The sequence below is a fragment of the Muntiacus reevesi genome, chromosome 3 (assembly GCF_963930625.1).
Source record: "Muntiacus reevesi chromosome 3, mMunRee1.1, whole genome shotgun sequence".
In the NCBI taxonomy this organism is placed as follows: Eukaryota; Metazoa; Chordata; class Mammalia; order Artiodactyla; family Cervidae; genus Muntiacus; species Muntiacus reevesi.
Window position 1 is genome coordinate 255,817,205 of NC_089251.1, and position 22,769 is coordinate 255,839,973.

At 37.3% G+C, this 22,769-nt stretch overlaps 1 protein-coding gene across 2 annotated transcripts in view; it reads left to right on the forward strand.

Moving 5' to 3' along the window:
- The window catches only part of DNAJC10 (DnaJ heat shock protein family (Hsp40) member C10), a 54,186-nt gene that overhangs the window by 19,563 nt on the left and 11,854 nt on the right, over positions 1-22,769 (forward strand). For both annotated transcript variants that reach the window (XM_065931887.1, XM_065931888.1), the window contains exons 10-18: positions 4,063-4,106; positions 4,756-4,893; positions 8,968-9,057; positions 9,723-9,836; positions 11,301-11,415; positions 16,643-16,770; positions 17,073-17,189; positions 20,959-21,060; positions 22,237-22,392. In XM_065931887.1, coding sequence (XP_065787959.1) covers positions 4,063-4,106; positions 4,756-4,893; positions 8,968-9,057; positions 9,723-9,836; positions 11,301-11,415; positions 16,643-16,770; positions 17,073-17,189; positions 20,959-21,060; positions 22,237-22,392 — 1,004 coding nt within the window. The remainder of the gene's footprint in view (positions 1-4,062; positions 4,107-4,755; positions 4,894-8,967; positions 9,058-9,722; positions 9,837-11,300; positions 11,416-16,642; positions 16,771-17,072; positions 17,190-20,958; positions 21,061-22,236; positions 22,393-22,769) is intronic.

Consider the following 22,769-nt stretch of genomic DNA (forward strand, 5'->3'; position numbering starts at 1 on the left):
TTTTCTTTAGGTTTGGGAAGTTTTCAGCCATAGTTTCTTCAAATAAATTTTCAATGTCTTTCTCTCTTCTTCTGGAACCCCTGTTATGCATGCTGCTGCTGCTAAGTCACTTCAGTCGTGTCCGACTCTGTGCAACCCCATAGACGTTAGACCACCAGGCTCCTCTGTCCCTGGGATTCTCCGGGCAAGAACACTGGAGTGGGTTGCCATTTCCTTCTCCAATGCATGAAAGTGAAAAGTGAAAGTGAAGTCGCTCAGTCGTGTCTGACTCTTCTCGACCCCATAGACTTCAGCCCACCAGGCTCCTCCATCCATGGGATTTTCCAGGCGAGAGTACTGGAGTGGGGTGCCATTGCCTTCTCCTCCTATTATGCATAGGTTGGCATATTTTACATTATCCCATATATCTTGTATGTTTCTTTCAGTTTTTTTCCCATTTGTCTTTCTGTTCTTCTAATTGGGTGATTTCTATTATGTCTTCTAGATTATTTATTCATTTTTCTGTGTCATTTAGTTAGCTGTTCATTGCTTCTAGATTGCTTTTTATCTTAGAAATTGAATTATCTGTTTCTGATTGATTCATCTTTATAGTTTCTAGTTCTTGTTACAGTGATCTGCATTTATATTGATGATCTTTCTTAATTCATTTAGCATTTTTATTGCCACTTTTTTGAGCCTGGGGTCAGATAGACTAGTGAGCTCTATTTCATTATTTGTTTCAGTGGATTTTTCTTGGTCTTTCAATTGGAAATAGTTCCTCTGCCTTTTCATTTTACTTTCTCTGTCTCTGAATTTAGGAGAAATGACTATCTATTATGGTCTTAGAGGGGTGTTTTTGTATGGGAGCATCCCTACGTAGACCATATGTACAGTGTCTGGAGAGTTAGTTTTGATGTGGACACCAGTCCCGTCTTTCTTCAGGTCCTTACATTTTGCCACTGGTTGTTATCCCCTTACTGGGGGGCGTTGGTTGGTTTGGGGAGTCTAAAGCCTGTGCAGAGTGTGAGGTGGGACTTTTCTCTTTGCTCCATGGCTGCCGCCACCCTGTCAGGGATAAGGTCTGCTCCCCACCTGTCGGAGTAGCTGCCCTGAGGGTCAGGGGGAACCAGGCTGCTTTCTCCCTGAATGGTGCCCTGCCCCTTGAGGAGGCGGCTGCTGAAGCAGGTGAGGCCTGTGTGCGCACAGGACCAGTGCACCACCCGTGCAGGTGTCTGAGGCTCGACTCAGATGCAGCCCAAGGTCTCCTCCTTTCTTCTGCTGTGTCCACACCAGGTCTAGTGCAAGGCTGTGGTGTGGAGTGGTGGGGCCAGAGCATTTGCCAGGCTGGGGCTCAGGGCATTGTGGCTCTCGGACCTGAGGCGGCTCTGCCACCACGCAGAGAGCAGGGCTGCCTCCGTGGCAGTCCTCTCCCAGGACCTGTCTCCCCCGACCCCAAGGCCAGGGCGCTGGCCCCGCTGGGAGGCAAACTGCAGGGGCCCCTGTAGCACTGCCCAAGCGAGTGCTGACATGACCACCTCCGCTGCATCCAGATCACATCCCGGGACCCCAGTCTGTCTCTGCCTAGCTAGACTGAGTCTTCCCAGGACCTGCTCAGCCCAGATCTAACCTCAGGCTGTGGTGTGGAGTGAGAAGGGCCAGATACTCAAGCTGCTCATGTTGGAGAGTGTGGTGAGGTGGCGACTGCCCCTCCAAAGCTCTCCCCCTGATTGTTGGTAAGCCAGCGCGTGTGTTTGCTGCATGAATCGTCTCAGCTTCTCTACGCCTTCTGTCTGTCCCACCAGTTCTCCCAGGAGCCAAGGGTCTTGTCTCCTCCTCGCAGGAACCCCATGACAGTATTGCCCAGTCTGTGACTCAGCCCACTTGTTCCCCATGGTGAGGGTCTCTTTGTGGCAACCTTCTTTTCCTTTCAGATCCCTTTCAGGCAGGTGTCCCAACCCTCTGCCTTTTCCATCCCACCTGGTTGTGGGAACATCTTTTTTGCAGACTTGGTTGCACAGGAGTCGTTCTGCGGTTTTCCAGTTAGTTTTCCATGAGAATTGTTCCACATGCTTTTTTTTTTTTTAATGTTTGTCGGGGGTGGTGAACTCTATGTCCTCATACTCTACCAACTTGATCTCTCTTTACAGTTATTAATTTCTTAAAGTATCATTGTGGTTTATGTTCAGTGGGCAGATTTTTCAGCTTAATTGTACTCATAGGAAATTATACTGTAAGCTACTAATGTTTTGGGCACTTTGCAAAAATAATTGTTGATAGATATAACTCTCAAAATTATTTCTTTCCTCATACTTACTCATTTCAAAAATGTACATGTTTGCCCCATTAAAGTATACATTTCAAGATGATAAATTTCCAATTCTAGGACCTTTTACCTTAGTAAATCAAGTTGAAATTTCAATACCCTACACAAACTGTAAACTATATTTAAGCAATAAGACTGATTAAAAATTGGTCCTAGTGTTAGAAAATATCCCAATTAATACACTCCTCTTTGTTTAACTCCAACAAGGGTCTTTTTCCTATACTACATCTCTCAGCCTTTAAGCCGCTGTGTTGAAAAGCTATTGCTTTGCAGCTAAAATCAACCACTTATCCCATCTTCGGAAGATATTGCCTTGCAACAAAAATCACCTAATCACCCTTAGTCTGTCATTGAGGGATTTTATCTCATTTTGGCCTAATGCACATGTTTCTGTCCTTTCCACACGTAAAGAAAACTTTAAAAACTTTCTCACATTATTTTACTTATATAACAGGTAGGTTGATTTTGCCTATCTCTGTAAGTTCCATGATGCTGTATCTCCCTTATAAACTATCTCATTGTATCCTAGCATTCATATTTATAGAACTTTCATAAAAGAGTTCAGTTCAGTTGTTCAGTTGTGCCTGACTCTTTGTGACCCCATGGACTGCAGCACACCAGGCTTTCCTGTCCATCACCAACTCCCAAAGCTTGCTCAAATTCATGTTCAATTGAGTCGGTGATGCCATCCAACCATCTCATCCTCTGTCGTCCCCTTCTCCTCCTGCCTTCAATCTTTCCCAGCATCAGGTTCTTTTCTAATGAGTCAGTTCTTCACATCAGGTTGCCAAAGTACTAGAGCTTCAGCATCAGTCCTTCCAATGAACACCCAGGACTGATCTCCTTTACGATGGACTGGTTGGATCTCCTTGCAGTCCAAGGGACTCTCAAGAGTCTTCTCCAACACCACAGTTCAAAAGCATCAATTCTTCGGCGCTCAGCTTTCTTTATAGCCCAACTCTCATATCCAAATATGACCACTGGAAAAACCACAGCTTTGACTAGACAGACCTTTGTTGGCAAAGTAATGTCTCTGCTTTTTAATATACTATCTAGGTTGGTCATAGCTTTTCTTCCAAGGATCAAGCGTCTTTTAATTTCATGGCTGCAGTCACCATCTATAGTGATTTTGGAACGCAAGAAAATAAAGTCCTCACTGTTTCCATTGTTTCCTCATCTATTTGCCATGAAGTGATGGGACTGGATGCCATGATCTTATTTTTCTGAATAATGAGTTTTAAGCCAGCTTTTTCACTCTCCTCTTTCACTTTTATCAAGAGGCTCTTCAGTTCCTCTTCGCTTTCTGCCATAAGGGTGAAGAAAGAGTGAAGAAGCTATTTAAGATTGTACTGTATTTTAAGAATGTGTTGTATATGTTAATCAGATAGGTCCATTACATTTTATTACCCCAAATTATGAGATCCTTGGTTCAAGGGGACTGTTGATAGGAGGAGCTATTTTAGCATAATATCTTAAAGAGGTGCTTGAGAGGGAATGCCTTTTTTTTTCTTTGGCTAGAAATCCTAAGAAACTAAGGGGAGAGAACAGGAGAGGGAGGGAAGGGAGGGGAAAGAGGTCAGAAGGAGGGAGAAGAATGAGACATTGACCTCTGTGTCTACCTAGTAAATAATAGTCTCAGTATTTTCCAGCACAGCCCAGTTAATTGCCTTAGAATCAACATCATGGTTTGCCGCAAATGAAAGTATAGATTTAATACTTAATAGCTGAAATTTCCTCATAAGTTTCTTTCTTCCCCCCAGATTGTTTGACCTCACAGACACGTCTCAGATTAAGTGGTATGTTGGTAAGCATCAATTATTTTGCAAAACTGTATCACCATGTTAAGAAACACATTTAAAAACTGATTCCAGATAGTTTCTTTGCCAGTTTCTTGAACATTTAACTCTCTTGTTTGTAATCTTCCTTGTTTTCTGATCAATGTATTCATAGTTATTAGCGTCTAACTGATTGGCTGTGTTCAATATATTTTAACATGTAGTGTTTTCATTCACTCCTAAATATTCCATAATTTAATTATGAGTTCCTCCTTAACCAGAGAGTTAGTGTTTTTGTCCTTTCCAAACTGTAATTTTTTGTTGTTTTGTTATTTTACTTACTTAGCTTTCATCCTATTATGGTCAGGGAGTACAGTCTATGTGTTGATACTTTAACACTATAAAAACTGTCCTTGTGGACTGGGAGTTGGCCAAGATTTTGTTTGTTTTACAAAGATTGTTAGTGTTCTATGTATGCTTTAAAATGTTTCCTATGTGAGGTGTAATTTTTATATCTATTTGATCAAATTTATTAATCATGTTATTCAGATCGGCATCATTTTTCATGTTCTTTTTAAAAGGTTAATTTTTATGGTAGTGAAGTTGTATTTTTGCTAAATATACATCCTTTTAGCTTTTTTTTTCAACTTACAATATTATTTTTTCTTTTCTTTTTAGGATGGTCTTGTTAACGTAGGATGGGTGGACTGTGCCACCCAGGACAACCTCTGTAAGAGTTTGGATATTACAACAAGTACCACTGCCTATTTTCCTCCTGGAGCCACTTTAAATAACAAAGAGAAAAGCGGTGTTTTGGTATGAATCCCTTTAATTTCTTTACATATAGATATATAACACATGTATTCAAATATATCATTTTGTACACAATGAGCAAAAAAAAAAATGAACCAGTTTCTATCATCTGATTATGGAACACTTAGTTTATTTAGAACAAATACTTAATATTTGGGATTCTGTTTAATACTTCAGTCTATAAAGTTACACTGTAAGGATTATTTTTAAACTGCACTTTTAACAATCCCAAAGGTAATGAATACATTCTTAGGTTAAATGAATATTTATTGGTTTCCATTTATTTCTATATTTTCTAATGTTAAAATACAGATTATTGGTAGGTTTAGCTGGAATCTGGTGTCTGTTTTTTTTAAAGCCTCCTATTTGACTCTGATATAAACTTAGTTTGGTGATCTACTGGTCTGGTTCACCTTCCTAATTTTATGAATGAAGAAGCTGAGGTTCAAGATAGCTGTCAAGGAGCTGAAACAAATACTGGGTTATTGGATAGGTCTCTAGAGAACCCACAAGAAAAAGATTCTGATATAAGACAAACTACCTGTAGTTTTCTGTTTTTATTTTTATTTTTTTGATATTGATATAGATTACATGTATTCATTATAGAAATTCATATTTGATTTATAAATGTGTAAAGAAAGATTTGAAATTTGTTAAAACTAAATCGCCCATCGGCAAGCACCATCAAATCTTAGTACATACCCTTCCAGATCTCTGCTTATATGTGTATGAAATTAGGACTTCATGCAGACAACTCACCAATTTTGCCTTTGGCCCAGACCTCTGCCCTCCACTACAGACATGGTTATCCTCCAGCCTGTTCAGTATCACCCCTGGGATGATCTATGTTTCAAAATTAGGTGTCTGTAACTATACTCCTGATATTTCCCCATACATCTGTTCTACCTAGTTTTTTCCCTATCTCAGTTAATGAAAGCTTCATCTTTTTGGCCAAATACCTTGGAGTCATTCTTGACCCCTCTTTTTCTCATACCTTATAACCTATACCCTATTCATCAGGAAAATAGTTGGATCTCTTTACAATCTTTGATAATCCACCTCATTGTACTTATCACATTATATACTATATTTATTCTTTCACCTTATATACTATATTTATTCTCTTGCAGTAAATTTTAAGTTTGAATTTTTCACTGACATATCCTAAGGGCGTAGAAGAGTATCTGGCACAGAAGTACTATATATAGTGCCAGAATCCTGGAGTGGGTAGCCTTTCCATTCTCCCGGGGATCTTCCCAACCCAGGGATCGAACTCAGGTCTCCCACATTGCAGGCGGACCCTTTACCAGCTGAGTCACAGGGGAAGCCCATTTAGTGCCTGCTTAAGTGCTTTATACTGTGTGTGTGTGTGTGTGTGTCTGTCTGTCTGTCTGTCTGTCTGTCTGTGTGTGTCCCTGAATAGTAGTATATATGATATTCCTGTGAATGTATGCATCACATTCCTAAAAACTAATTAATTGACTAAATGTAACATAATGAGTTTAACCAGTTCTCTCTGGATATATATATTTAAATTTCTACTTTTTCATGATTACAAGTAGTGTTATAATGAACTATCTTGTTCACCTTTGTGCAGTTCTTCCATTATCTATTTAGAATGAGATGGCGGTAGCAATTGCAAATTCAATTCATGTTGCCAGATTTCCCAGAAAACCTGGGTTTATTTTACACTGTGCCATTAGCTCATGAGGATTTCCTGTACTCTAGTCAACACTAAACATAGGCTCTTGCCTTCAGTACAACAATCTCATTTTTCAGTGAGATCTTGGGACTTTTTGGTTAAAACAGCGAGCTCAGATATCTCAGGAAATATAAGTAAGTGATGTTAGACATGTGACAACACAGGGTGATGAATTAAAGTCCTTGTCCCTCCTAAAAGCATTCAAGTTTTTTAAAAATGTAAAATACTATGCTAGCTAAATACATTTGGCAGGTGAAATTTAGAGGCTGCACAATACCCTTGTAAATAAAACTACCAAATTTTACTCTAAAATAGATTTAAAATGAAGTCTAGTGAATTTATAAATTACATAAAATTTTTGATGACTGAGTAAAGTGAATGAGCTTTATAGTACTGAAACAGGAAAGCTTTCTGTTTTGACCTTTTAAGCCCTTTGGTAACAAATTATTTTGAGTATGCTATAGTTTTTTTTAAGCAGAAAAACCGAGTTTTCTTTTCTTATAGACATTGTTTCTATCCATTTGATTGTGTTCTCATGTTGAACATAATTGAACTGAATACAGTAATAGTTTCTACAGGTTTTTAATAGAGTTTTATATCTTTGAGGTGATATTTGAATTGTCAGGAAAATAGTTTAAAGATAGACAGTAAACTGATCAACCCCTGTAACTGCTGCTACACTTTTGGTAACACCAGCTGCTTCCATGAGAATTAGACTGGCAAAGAGAGTTCCATGAAAAAAAATATGCTGAGGATAAAATATGGACAGAAATAGATAGTTGTTAGAATTGAGATGTGTCTATTTCAGTTGTTTGTGTTTTAAATAACAGACCTAGATGTAAAGTGTATTTAATTTAAAATACATATTTTAGGTATATACATTTTACCCTGCAAAACTCCTCAGTGGTTTGGTTCAGGGCCTTTATTTCTATAAACCTCTATAATAAACAAGGTCCATTCCAGTTTTCCCATAAGTTTTTCTTAATTCCTCTGCGACCCCATGGACCACAGCACGCCAGGCCTCCCTATCCATCACCAACTCCTGGAGTTCGCCCAGACTTATGTCCATTGAGTTGATGATGCCATCCAACCATCTCATCCTCTGTCGTCCCCTTCTCCTCCTGCCCTCAATCTTTCACAGCATCAGGGTCTTTTCCAGTGAGTCAGCTCTTCTCATCAGGTGGCCAAAGAATTGGAGTTTCAGCTTCAACATCAGTCCTTCCAATGAACACCCAGGACTGATCTCCTTTAGGATGGACTGGTTGGATCTCCTTGCAGTCCAAGGGACTCTCAAGAGTCTTCTCCAACACCACAGTTCAAAAGCATCAATTCTTTTGTGCTCAGCTTTCTTTATAATCCAACTCTCATATCCATACATGACTACTAGAAAAACCATAGCCTTGACTAGACGGACCTTTGTTGGCAAAGTAATGTCTCTACTTTTTAATATGCTGTCTAGTTTGGTCATAACTTTCCTTCCAGGAAGTAAGCATCTTAATTTCATGGCTACACTCAGCATCTGCAGTCATTTCAGAGCCCCCCAAAAGAGTCAGCCACTGTTTCCCCATCTATTTGCCATGAAGTGATGGGACTGGATGCCATGGTCTTAGTTTTCTGAATGTTGAGCTTTAAGCCACCTTTTTCACTCTCCTCTCTCACTTTCATCAAGAGGCTCTTCAGTTCCTCTGCACTCTCTGCCAGTATTAATTGGGATATGAAGCGTCTTGCTGCAGCTGCTTACTTGCGTCAGTCATGTCCAGCTCTGTGCGACCCCGTGGACTATAGTCTGCCAGGCTCCTCTGTCCATGGAACTCTCCAGGCAAAAGTACTGCAGTGGGTTGCTTTGCTCTCCTCCAGGGGATCTTCCCAACCCAGGGATCAAACCCTGGTCTCCTGCATTGCAGGCAGATTCTTTACCACTGAGCCACCAGGGAGGCCCATAAAGCATCGTATTAGATGGTCAATTTGTAAAGCACTGGCATTCTGTAAAACTTGGTTAGCGTTAAAATTAGATTGAATATGATACAGCTTTTCCCGCCAGTGAGCCAGAGGTCCCTCAAGGTTATTTTGAAGATTATCATAGAATATCCAGCACAGTTAACAGAAAATTCCAGGTAATAAAACACCTAATAATGAAATTTATTTTGCATCACTATTTTTAAGGAAACAACCCAGTTATATAACTCTTTAATAATTGCCAAAATATGATATACTGTCTTTTTTTGAAAAGGAAAACATTTAGGATAAATAGCTTGAAAACTGTGTTACTTCTATGGTTTTTTCTTAAAAGTTCTTTCTCTGAAAACTGGAAAACTAAGATACTGAAGTACTCAAATGTTGATTTAAAAAATAACAATATGATTCTCTTATTTTAGTTTCTTAATTCATTGGATGCTAAAGAAATTTATTTGGAAATAATGCATAATCTTCCAGATTTTGAACTCCTTTCAGCAAATACACTACAGGTAATTTTTTTTTTAATAATAAATAGTAACAAATATTGGTAACATTTCAGATTTTAACATTATCAGTTGATTCCAAGTTAAACTCTTAATGCCAGGTTTGCTGGGATTGCAACTTGTGAGGGTGGACCCATAGCTTTGTGTAACTAGTCCTGAAGGCAAGTTCAGGAAGAGCACCAGAAAAGACAAGATACTGATCAGAAAGCAACTTTGAATCTGATCTGGAGCTCTGTGTTCCTCCCTACAGAACAATTTGTGTTGTTCACTGAGAATTACAGAGCAGCTTTAGAAACATTCAACTTGTAGTAGAATCAATTAATTTCTTCTACTTATTGATCCCAGAGTTTTCTAAGTCTATATCCCTATGAAACATTATGTTAAACCTGAAAAAAATCTGACTTCCCCACCATTCAGCTTTTTAGCTGTGTCATTAAAACCGTGTTTTTTCTTAGCACAGTCATCTACCTTAAGATTTCATGATTTAGTGGCTGTTTAGTACTGTATAATTGGTTTATATATAAACCAGGAAATAAGAATATGACTGGGTCTGAATTCTAGACAGTATTTTGAAGTAATGGGTAGGATAGTTAAAGAAATTAAGATTAGAACTCTTAGGATTTCTCATCTCTTGTTTCCCTTTACCACGTTCTTTTTAAATCATTTTTAAGGATCGTTTAGCTCATCATCGGTGGCTCTTGTTTTTTCACTTTGGACAAAATGAAAATTCAAATGATCCTGAGTTGAAGAAACTAAAAACTCTTCTTAAAAATGAACATATTCAAGTAAGAAAAATGTATTCTGCCTACCCTTCTGCTTTTGTGCTGTCTTAATTTAGTACATAAAGTTATGTTTTAAATAACATTAAGATGTTTAGTTGAATTCTAAATTTAGAAACCCCTAAATGCTTTTGTTCTTCTATTTTTTTTTCTACTGAAAATTAAAATGCTATCTGAAAAAGTTTAACCTTCATTACTCTTGAGCAGTTGGTATGTGATAAATCTATATGATATTGTTTTTCTGGAATGCAGAAAACTATAGCCTTTTTTCAGTACTTGTTTCTTTATGTAAGTAATTCATGTTCATTATTTTAAATTAAGATATTATAAATAAGTACAAAAATGAGTTAGATCTAAAAATTATCCATATTTTCACCACTGTGAGGAATTTTCTGTTAATAACTCTTGAGGCTTTTTAGACGTGGGTTTGTGATAGTATGTGCACATATGTATATATGTGCACCTTTGTGCATATTGTAATGGCCATGGTGACAGACATACACATGTAAATTTATATGTATGCTTTTATCCTCTTCTGTAAAATTTTCCGTTTAGTGATTAAAAGCCTTTCTACATACCAGTGTAACATATATTGATGTGTATATTTTGTGTACGTCTGTGTATCAGTCATCATCCGGAGACGGAGTCGTGTCTCACTGTATGGCTGCACTATAATTGTCTAACCTGTTCTGTCCTACTGGTAACTTTCAGTTGTTTCCATTTCTATGTCAGAAAGATACACTGGGAAAATGCACTATGAGGAATTTTTTGAGCCAAGGTTATATTTTCTTAAAAGTTTTCTGTCCTCATTATCGAGCCTGCCTTCTTACTGACAGCGTGGGAGTGACCGCTTCCCCGCACCAGTGCCAGGCCTGGTGTTACACTCTTTATAAGCAGCAGTGCCTGGATAGGCCAGAAGGGAGATGTTAATAATACTCATTTTTATTTATTTGCTTTCTACTTTATTTTCTATGTATGTCTCTGCCCCACTTTCTTCTGATGGGATGTTTATCTTTTATTTCTTAAAAGAAATCCTCTGTCTTAAATGGTGCAAATATTTTTTCTTGGTTTATCACTTGCCTACTAGCTTTTTTCCCACACTGTATGAAAATGTTGACCTTTTTATTATTTCTGCTTCTGCGGTCTTAAGACGTTCTTTCTCTCCCCCTTGTCAAGATAATATAAATATCCTCTAAGTTTTTAGAAGGATGGGCTTCATAAACAACTTAATATTTTCTTGGTAATTTCCTCTCAGGTTTTTGAGATCTCCAAGAGGCATTATTTAAACTAAATGTAGTTTCAGTGTTAAATGTAAATTAATGATTCCTGTTTCTTATTTTCATGGTCCACTAACTTGTTTAGAAGCTGTGTTGTTTTTATAGTAATGTCATTTTCAGATTATCCTTATGAATATTTAATTGAATGGATAAGATTTTATTTTCAACATATTGAACTTTCTTTTTCCTTTAGGTTGGCAAGTTTGACTGTTCCTCTGCACCAGACGTCTGTAGTAACTTCTATGTTTTTCAGCCATGTCTAGCAGTATTTAAAGGACAAGGAACCAAAGAATTTGAAATTCATCATGGTAAGAAGGAAAAAATGATTTAAAAATTTCTTCATTTTTAATTTTACTTTTTACCTTGTTTTATATGGACATGATTATTTTAAAATAACTTTGCTTTCATTTGTTAGTACATGTTTCTTAAAGGGAAAGATATGTTTAATTATATATAGTTATTTTATCTTCTTTATTCTTTTTAAAATAAATCCTTTTCTTCTACCTAATATTTTGATCAGTGTTTCAGTAAGAACTCTAGTGACTTGTCAGGCTAGTAAAGAATTTAAGGGTCTTACTGGTTGACAAAAGTAAGCAACACCTATCGTTTCCATTTCAGTGTACCTAATGTACCATCTCAACCATTATGGGCAATTTCTAGATAGTCTATTAGATGTTTTTCCAATACTTGATGACCAAACATCTCTGTTAACTGCTTTTTTAGTGTTCTTGAATTTTGATTTTGTATTTCTGCATTTCAGCTTGTTCAGGACGTTAGCCCTGCATCATGTAGGTGCAGTTCCAATTCCTGAGGTTTGGTATAGATCATTGTCTCTGTCCTGAAAAAGGCCAAGTGTAGGAAAAGATAGACACAAACTACTAACAATGACAGTAAATAACAGATATTGATATCATGCCTGTAATGTGAGAAGCATTCTTATAGGTGTTAGGAATGCAAAATTGTAAGATATGGACTCTGTTCTCAGGAAGTTTAAAATATCATCTAGTGGCAGGGGGGGTGAAAAAAGGGAGATTTTTAAGAAAATATGAAGGACATTGTAACAGTCATTATAAATTATAAGATCAAATAAAGAGACTTTTGCATCAAGAGGTGATATTTGAATTAAGGTGACATTTGAACACTCAGTTTCCCCAGGCAAATACAAGGAAAAAGTGAGGTCCCCTAGATTGAAGGAACTATGTGAGCAAAGACAACAAGGTAAATTTAACAGTAACTACTGTTTATTCAGTGTTTTTTATAAATGAGATGTTTTCCTAAAGCTCTTTGCATATTGTGCATGTCCATTTATATCTTCACAGCAAGGCAGAAAACTTAGGCTCAGAAAGATAAAATAATTGGTGAAGATAGATTTTGTATCCAAATATGTCTGACTCTGAAGCCTAGACTCAGCTGCACTAAACTATGCCACCTCATAAAAGTGCTGGAAATGACCTAAGGTTTCATAGGGTTCTATTCTTTTCTGCCTCTGAAATATTTCTCAGATTCCTTCTGTAGTCTATGCTTGCTGCCTTATTTCAGGTCCATCATCTCCATCTTGTCTAATATCCTCCAGGATAATTATCTGCCTCACAACATTTTTTCTTTACAATTAATTATTTGTTTTCTTTGCAGATTTATTACCATAGGATACCTGGAACCTTCACATGTCTCTTTTCTGCCTTGAGTCTTCTGATCTCATTAGGAATAAACTTCAGATTCCCTAGCATATGAGCAATGACTTTGTCTTGGTCACTACTGTATTTCCAGCACCTAGAATGGTGGTACCTAACAGGAATTCAGTAAATAGTTGTTAAGTTAAAAGTTAACCTGCCTCTTCCTGGTTTTCCAACCTCATCTCCCACCTCTGCCCCTGCAAATAATTTTAGCTCTAGCTACTTGTGAGTACTTTGGCCACCTGATGTGAAGAGTTGACTTACTGGAAAAGACCCTGATGGTGGGAGGGATTGGGGGCAGGAGGAGAAGGGGACGAAAGAGGATGAGATGGCTGGATGGTATCACCGACTCGATGGACATGAGTTTGAGTAAACCCTGGGAGTTGGTGATGGACAGGGAGGCCTGGCGCTCTGCGATTCGTGGGGTCGCAAAGAGTTGGACATGACTGAGTGACTGCACTGAACTGATACAGGGTCATCGTTACCATCTTTTTAAATTCCATATATATGTGTTAGTATACTGTGTTTTTCTTTCTGACTTACTTCACTCTGTATAATAGGCTCCAATTTCATCCACCTCATGAGAACTGATTCAAATGCATTCTTTTTAATGGCTGAGTAATATTCCATGGTGTATATGTACCACAGCTTCCTTATCCATTCGTCTGCTGATGGGCATCTAGGTTGCTTCCATGTCCTGGCTATTATAAACAGTGCTGCGATGAACATTGGGCTGCACGTGTCTCTTTCAGATCTGGTTTCCTCAGTGTGTATGCCCAGGAGTGGGATTGCTGGGTCATATGGCAGTTCTATTTCCAGTTTTTTAAGAAGTCTCCACACTGTTCTCCATAGTGGCTGCACTAGTTTGCATTCCCACCAACAGTGTAAGAGGGTTCCCTTTTCTCCACACCCTCTCCAGCATTTATTGCTTGTAGGCTTTTGGATAGCAGCCATTCTGACTGGCATGTAATGGTACCTCATTGAGGTTTTGATTTGCATTTCTTTGATAATGAGTGATGTTGACCATCTTTTCATGTGTTTGTTAGCCATCTGTATGTCTTCTTTGGAGAAATGTCTGTTTAGTTCTTCGGCCCATTTTATGATTGGGTCATTTATTTTTCTGGAATTGAGCTGCAGGAGCTGCTTGTATATTTTTGAGAGAAATTCTTTGTCAGTTGCTTCATATGCTATTATCTTCTCCCATTCTGAAGGCTGTCTTTTCACCTTATAGTTTGCTTCATTTTGCAAAAGATTTTAAGTTTAATTAGGTCCCATTTGTTTATTTTTGCTTTTATTTCCATTACTCTGAGAGGCGGGTCATAGAGGATTCTGCTGTGATTTATGTCAGAAAGTGTTTTGCCTGTTTTCCTATAGGAGTTTTATAGTTTCTGGTCTATGTTTAGATCTTTAATCCATTTTGAGTTTATTTTTGTGTATGGTGTTAGAAAGTGTTCTAGTTTCATTCTTTTACAAGTGGTTGACCAGTTTTCCCAACACCACGTGTTAAACAGATTGTCTGTTCTCCAAATATATATACTTAGCAGTTTAAAACAATGACCATTTATTAACTCAGCACAGTTTCTAGTGTTCAGGAAGCTGAGAACAGCTTAGCTAAGTGGTTCTGGCTCGGGTTTTCTCATGAGGTTGCAGTCACGGTGGGTAAGGACTGTAGTCGTCTGAGGATTAGACTGTGGCCGGCAGATCTGGCTCCAGACTGACTCATGGCATCGCCAGGAGGCCTGCGTTCCTCACAGGATGGGCCTCTCTGGGGGGCTGCTTGCTTATCCCAGAAGGAATGATGGGGAGACACACATGCACAGAAGCAGTAGTATCTTTTAGAATCTGATCTCAGACAGTATAAACCAGGGCACTCACCATATTCTATTGATTATATACACCAACCCTGGTACAACCGTGGTATGAGTCCTTGAGACAGGGGTCGTTGAAGGCTATCTTGGAGACATCTACCCTAAGATGAGTATGGGTTACACTTGGGAAGAATACATAGATGGAGTAATTTTCTGAGGTTAGAGAAAGCAGTCTGTTCATTGAGATCTAAGTAGAAGTAATGGTTATACAAATAGAGAGGTGTTAAATATGTTCCAAGCACAGGAACCAGTAAGTGTATTCTTGGACTCTGAAATAAGAGCGAGCCTTATTCATTCTTAGAAGGCAAGAATTTTAGGATAACTGGAATGTGGAGTGTGGAAAGGTCTGAGACTTAAGGCTGGAAATGGCACCGGGGTCCCAATTGTGTGTTTCATCTGTCAGGTAATAAATTAGTTTGGACTCTACCCTGGAGACAGCAGACTCATATGGATTTAAGCAGAGATGTGACTTAACTAGTTCTACATTTTAGAAAGTTAACTGGCTGCCTAGAATTGGAGGGAGGGAAAGCAAGTAGAAGTCTGATGTGGTCATTGATGTAAGATAAGATTGGTAAATGTAGATGAAGAGAACTAGACAATTTTTACATGAATGCAAAATCAGTATAACTTGATGATTGTGTTTAAACGTAGGGAGATAAGGAAAGGAAGCTCAAGTTTCTGACTTGGCAACTGAGTGATTGCACCATTCTGTAAGAAAGAGGACACTGGGGGAGGAGGTGACATGGAGTACACACCCCTGGTTCACAGCTGAATATAGGCCTGGTCTCAGGAGAAGAGTTTGGGCTAAAACTTTTTCTTTGGTAATTGAAGCCTTAGGTGAGGATGACCTTGTCCAAAGGTGACAGAGACAAGATTGGGACCCTGTGAATCATTTTTAAAAGACTGTCAAAGATAGAAGAATTTATGAAGCAATTCAAGCAGCAGTAGCTAAAGAGTGGGGAAAAAGCAGGAGAATGTGATATCATTTATCACTGTTTACATATTTATGAAATGTTTCTTTTCTTTTGGCCTATAAACTCCTTAGGGGGAAAGTGTGTATCTTTTATTTTGCATGTGCTGTGGCATTTAAAACAGGACCTTACACATAATAGGTGCTTTACTTAACATTAACCATTGAGTGAATAAGTCAGAGGGCACATGGGAAAATGGATTATGTCCTGGTCCTAAGAAAGCTAGTATTTGCGAAGGCAAGGAGTATATTCTTTAAGCAGTGGCCTTTAAGCAAGGGGACCACACAATCAGATTAATGCTTTTATAACTTGCCTCTGGTAGCAATGTAGAAAATGAACTAGTTGGGAAGGCAGAATAGAAAGACCAGCTTGGTTATTTCAGTAGGCTAGACTAAATTTAGGCAGTAGCCTAAATCGGGGTTGGAGATGGTAAGAGATAGAATGGTTGGAGCTGTGATACACAGGCAAAGAGAGAAGGCAAGAATCACTCTAGGAAATCTGATTTACCACCTAGTGGATGATTACGCTATTGTCAAGATAGGAAAGGTGAGAAAAGGAGCAAGTTTAGGGAAGAATAACTCAACTTGATTTAATGTATATTTTGTTTGAAATGTTCATATGACATCCAGGTAAATATTTCCACTGGGTAACTCAGGTCTTGAATTCATAAGAGAAGTCTCGGTTGAAGAAACAGACTTAAGAGTTAGGCCATAACAGTAGTTCAGGCAAGCAAAAAGAACTCCAAGAACATTGGGAGGCAATAATTCTCCCTCTGAGGATGAAGAAACTTTTCAAAGAGGTCTTGACGTTTTATCTGATCTGCAAGAAGCAGAGTGTAAAGCAAAGGTTTCTCTGGCAGAGCAAACTTACATAGTATACAGAACACTAAAACCTCCACCAAATCAATTTATTCATAAGTTTATCTTCTTTTCTGTATTTCAGGTATAAAAGCTTTGAAATGTTTCTATGGATAAAAAGACAAAATGTAGATTTTAATTTTTTTCTTTTTTCTCTGTTTCAAAGGAAAGAAGATTCTATATGACATACTTGCCTTTGCCAAGGAAAGTGTCAATTCTCATGTTACCACACTTGGACCTCAGAATTTTCCTGCCAATGAAAAAGAACCATGGCTAGTTGATTTTTTTGCCCCTGTAAGTTATGTTTATCTGTCATATTTCAACATTTTCAGGTTTTCTCTTGTCATGACAAAAAAAAAAATTTCTAGGTAACCTTGAACAATGACTATTAGAGTCATGTTACTCAATTTGGCTACTGTCACATACTGTTTTTAAGAAAGGCTGACATACTTGCCCTTCCAAGGACTAAGTATATAAATGCTTAAGATTTGTAACTAATAAATATTGTTTATCTTAGCATATTGCTTGTTGCAAAAAAATATGTGGTTTTTTGGTTTCATTTGGCTTGGTGCTTATGAATATTTTTCCTTCAATAGTGGTGTCCACCATGTCGAGCTTTATTGCCAGAGCTGCGAAAAGCATCAAAGCATCTTTATGGTCAGCTTAAGTTCGGTACATTAGATTGTACAGTGCACGAAGGACTCTGTAACATGGTAAGGCAAAGTGTAAATATTTGTTCTAATGTTTTTGCAAAATGTTTCAGCAGCCTCACATTAAAGCAGTAAAATAACTTTCAAAAGTACATCTAACATTTAGAGTAGTAACATTACTTAAATTATTTCATCAAAATGATATAAAATTATGAAAATTGTGATTGGATTAAACATAAATATTTAAGGGTTTTTTTTTTTAATTTAATATTACCTTTTTGCAACCTATGGGCATGTCTGGTCGCTCAGATGGTAAAGAATCTGCCTGCAATGCAGGAGACCCGGGTTTGAACCCTGGGTCGGGAAGATGCCCTAGAGAAGGGAGTGGCTACCCACTCCGTCTTCTTACCTGTGGACAGAGGAGCCTGGCGGACCACAGTCCATGGGGTTGCAAAGAGTGGACAGGACTGAGCGACTGACACTTTCACTACGCTTTCTTTCTGGCAACCTATAGTTTTTATTCTGTGTCTTCTAAGTGTAGTTAATAGAAATTAAGCAGGCTTTTTTAAACCTTTATTTACATAACATACTTTCTTAGGTTAATATTTACTCTTCAGTTTAGGAAGAAATAGAAATTATAAAATATTCTTGGGGGGAACTCCTAAATCAGATCAAGCCTACAGATATTAGTGTATAGGAAATCCAGTAACAGAGGACATATTAAGTGATATCGGGTTATGCATACAGTCTTCAAATCCCAGCATGTAGAGAACTTTATAGGACAAATAGCAGTTTATTGGACATACACATGAAAAGAAGGAAAAAAGATATTAAAAAGACTGATAAGACATATCATTCAAATACAGTGTTCAGGCCTTGTATTCACACAAACCAACTCAAAAAAAGATAATTGAAGAAACTTGAACACTGAGTTTCTGATGATTTTCAGTAATTATTATTATGAAGGTATACAGATAGCCAGCAGGCCTATGGAAGGTTGTTCAACTCTGGTTATTAGAGAAGTATAAATAGCGACAGTACCACCTCGCATTAGTTAGAATGGCTGTCACCCAAACGTCTACAAACAGTAAACCTGAAGACGGTGTAGAGGAAAACGAGTCCTCCCACACTGCTGATGGGAACATAAATCGGTACAGCGACTGGAGAATGTGAAGGTTCCTTAAATACTAAAAATAGAACTACTGTATGATCCAGCAATCCTAACCCTGGGTACATACCCAAAAAAAATGAACTCTAATTTGAAGAGATACAGTTCATAGAAGCAGTATTTACAATAGCCATGATATGGCAACAACCCAAGTGGCTATCAGCAGACAGTTGGCTTAAGATGTGGGGGGGGTTGTGGCCAGAGAATATTATACTTAGTGAAGTAAGTCAGAGAAAGCCAAATACTATATGATATCACTTATATGTGGAATCTTAAAAATTATACAAATCAGCCTGTATACAGAACAGAGACATGCTCACAAACAGAGAAAACGAACCTAGTTACTGAAACCTGAGGTGACAGGTTACAATCTCGAGATTAACAGATACACACTCCTACTCATAAAATAAGCTGCAAAGACAGCGTACTGCACAGGGATTTATATTCAGTATGTGGTGATAACCTATTGTGGAAAATAATCTGAAATATATATATATGTATAACACTAAATCATTTTGCTGTAGAACTGAGGTCTACCCAATGTTGTAAATCAACTATACTTCAATTTTTTTAGAAAGCAATGTGTTTTAAAAGCAAAGTAGAAGTAAATGTAGGGTGAAATCTTTATGCATCTCTCTGAGGAATAATTTCACTCCACAGAGATGCTCATGCCTGCCATTGCACACATAAACTGAGGATACAAGTTAAGAGTGATTTTAGCTTCATTGAATGTTAAAACTGTTGTCAAAGAGACATTATAAAGTTGAAACAAACAATAGACTGAGGAAATATTTGCAGCACATACAACTGACAAAGCCTTACTGTCCAGAATGTTTAAAGACTACAGATCAGTTTTTTAAAATAGCAAAAGAATGAGGAGGTTTAGACATTTTATAAAGGCAGAAATTCGATAAATGTGAAAAATGTTCAACTTCACTGCTCCTCAATAAAGTACAAGTTATTGCAGAGGTCATATACCCTTCCTCCATCAAATTAAAAAAACTTAGGTGACCAGCAGTAACAAGTACATGAATAAATTATCCAGTCACACGTAGAATAATCATAGAGAATTTAAAACTAGATCTGTCTTTACCAGCATGTATGGTAAATCTCAAGACTCTAATGAAAAAAGCAGGTTGTAGAGTAGTATACAGAGTGTGATAAAATTATAGAAAGTTTATAAGTGCTCAGACATTACAGTATACTGTTTAGGAATACACATGCATGTAGCAAAAGTGTAAAACATCAGTGCATTGGATACATGCTTATTTCAGGATATTGGTTATTCCTAGCATCAGGAAGGGAAGGGAAGGGGATCAAAAAGGAGAACCTCCAAAGATCTGCCAGAACGGCAGAAAAGTTAATCATCCCTAAATGTAGTGGTAGAGATACGTATTTGTTAAATGAGTCTCTGTATATCATGTTTGAAATTTCATTAAAATAAGTTTAAAAAATGAAATAAATAAGGCCTTTGGTTTTAAATGTCTTGTATGGGACTTTGAAAAGTTGCTAAGCAAAAATGAAGAATTGTTTTCAACAGTAATTTGAATTCTGTAGTTTCTCTACTTTTCATCTGTTTTTAATTTTCTATAGATAATTCAGCAGAATGTAGATATTTAAAGCTGTTGTAACAATTCACCTGGAATAGAGGCCAGGATTCCTTCCTCACTAGTTGGTTAATCTCCACCAAGTCACTGTGCCTCTCAGTACCTCAGTCTCCTCATGTGTAAAGTTGATTAAGTGATTTTAGCTTCCAAATAGAATTGTTTTGAGGAAGAGATGAGAAACTACATTTCAGTGCTAAAAAACGTGCTCAACACATAGTAAGGACTTGTCAAATGTTAGATAAATAGTTTTTTCCATCTAATGGGTTATTTGTGCTCATTTACAAAAGTTTGATAAATATTTCCATCACTTTTTCTGAAGTTATTTTTGAAGTTCAATTTGCTAATGAGTGCTTGTCAGCTTTGAGGATGCATAGTTCAGCTACAGCAAATTTAGAGATGGGGATCTGTTTATAACCTTTAAAAACAAAAAAAAACTTGAGAAGTGCTTCCTGAATTAGTGCTCATGTTAATTCTGAGGAAGGAAATTATAGTGGGTTTATACACACACACACACACACACACACACATCATAAATGAGCAAACAGTAAAAAGTGACCTCATTTTTAGCACATGATTCATAATTCTCTAATTTAAAAGTGGCTGTGTGCACGTGGATTATTAATTTATTTCCTTATTCTTGCTATTTTTATGTCCTTGATTTTCTTCTACTTCTGAACAAATTGGAGTGTTTATTATGGTTTAAAAAAAAATAATCACACACTCAAACCAGAGCTCTGTCTGCTCTTACCCCATCCACCCTGGCTCAGGAGAGCAGGAGGGGACTGCACTCAGAAATGCCCATCTCCCTCCTCAGTGTTTGGTGCCTACGGATTTTGTGGCTAATGGAGTAACTACGTGTAAGAATCAGCTGCTCAGGATACAGCAGTAGATCTATTTCCTTTGTTAAATTTGGCTAGGCTAAAATTTTTCAGTCATCAGTTAAGCATTGCGTCCTTTAAAATACTGTTGTTACTTAAGGCAAGCTGGTTATAAATTTGAAGCAAATAGGTAAAATATATAGAATCTTATGTTTAATTTGTATTTTCATTCCTAACAGTATAACATTCAGGCTTATCCAACAACAGTGGTATTCAACCAGTCCAACATTCATGAATATGAAGGACATCACTCTGCTGAACAAATCTTGGAGTTTGTAGAGGTATTTTAAGTTATAGCCTATATAGCTATAAATCCTTCCATGTATGTATATACTTCATATGAGCATTTAATAATGTTTAATAATAGGATTTGTCAAATTTTTTACTCTTCTATTAATAGACTTATTCTCAGAGTTCATACTAGTGTGTTTTGTTTGTTACCTGGTATGGTGCCTTGTACATGTATTACTGAATACGTGAAATTAAAACTTGTGCATAAAGCCTTGTCAGCCCTCTCCCCACCCGTTTTCTCTAGTTTTCTCTGATCTACCACAGATTATTTCTTTTTGGTCCCATATAGATTAGATAGCAGTGAGTCCCATTCTTGGATAGTTCCAAGAAATATGTGGCTAAGGACAGGCCTACCTCAGCCACCAATGGAAGGCTTCTTCACCTCAACAGCTTATGCCAAGCCTGCTGTGTTATTAGCCCAGGAGTGCTCTACTAGAGCATCCCCCCCTTTTTTTTTAATCACTACTAACCTTAATCGACTAGAATAGTTAACAGGGGACTCCTAACAGAATAATGAACAATTATAGCTTATTATCTATGCAGTTGCCCTCCCAGCCTCCGTCCTACTCTTCTCTTCTTCCTCCTGAAAAATAATAGCTTTTTGTTTTGTGTTGTCTGTCTCCCCAGGGAACCTAACAGGATTAATATTACCCAATCATGATAAACTGAAGCTCGTTATTAACAAAACAACATTTGGAGCAAGTGATCTGAGGTTGTGCAGTATCTCAAGTGGGAATGTCAGAAAAATAGGATAGTAGACTTTCTATTAATAATTAAAGGGTCCTTTCCAAACCAATTATTGGTTCCAAAAAGAACTACATGGCCTACGTAGACATCTGGGCAGCTCTTAAAACTCTTGCCTCATCTACCCACAACCTTAATTCAAGTTGCCACTTTTCTCTGCCTAAGATGGTTTTAGTGATACATAGAAATAAGAAAATATTCCTTGATTTAATAAGACTGATGAGCAGAATCCAAACTTAAAAAGTAAATTAAGGATCATTTCTTCAAATAATCCACTATAGATTCTCTTTAAATATCCTAATGTATCCTTTGATTATTCAAAAGCAGAAACTTTTCTAAGTGACATATACCAACAGTTTGCCCAAGAATATGTGAACTACTCTTTTTTATATCTGTTGCAATGAATGCTATATTCTCTTCAGGATCTTATGAATCCTTCTGTGATCTCTTTGACACCTACCACTTTCAACGAACTGGTTAAACAAAGAAAGCATGATGAAGTCTGGATGGTTGATTTCTATTCTCCATGGTGTCACCCATGTCAAGTCTTAATGCCAGAATGGAAAAGAATGGCCCGGGTATAGTAACATACTTTATTGTGCGAGTATAGTAAAATAATATATTTTTAAATCTTAACATTTACTAAGAATGTTCATTTAACAAGCATTTGAAACTGAGATGAATGAAGTTACCTCTAGATTGTCACTTAATAAGAGTTTTGATCATTTTTTATTTAACAGTTAGATTTCAACTCTGCTTCTGTCTAGCATTGAGTAGTAGTACACAGTAAGGACCCTTTTATCTGTGTCCCTTGGTTTGACCAAATTTCTGCCAATATCAACACAAAGATTCTCTTTGTTTCCTATTAATATTTTTTCTGCTTCTTCATTTTTAGAGCTTAGAAATACAGTTTCTTCACAGTATTATAAGATGATAAAAAATGGCCTTGATCAAT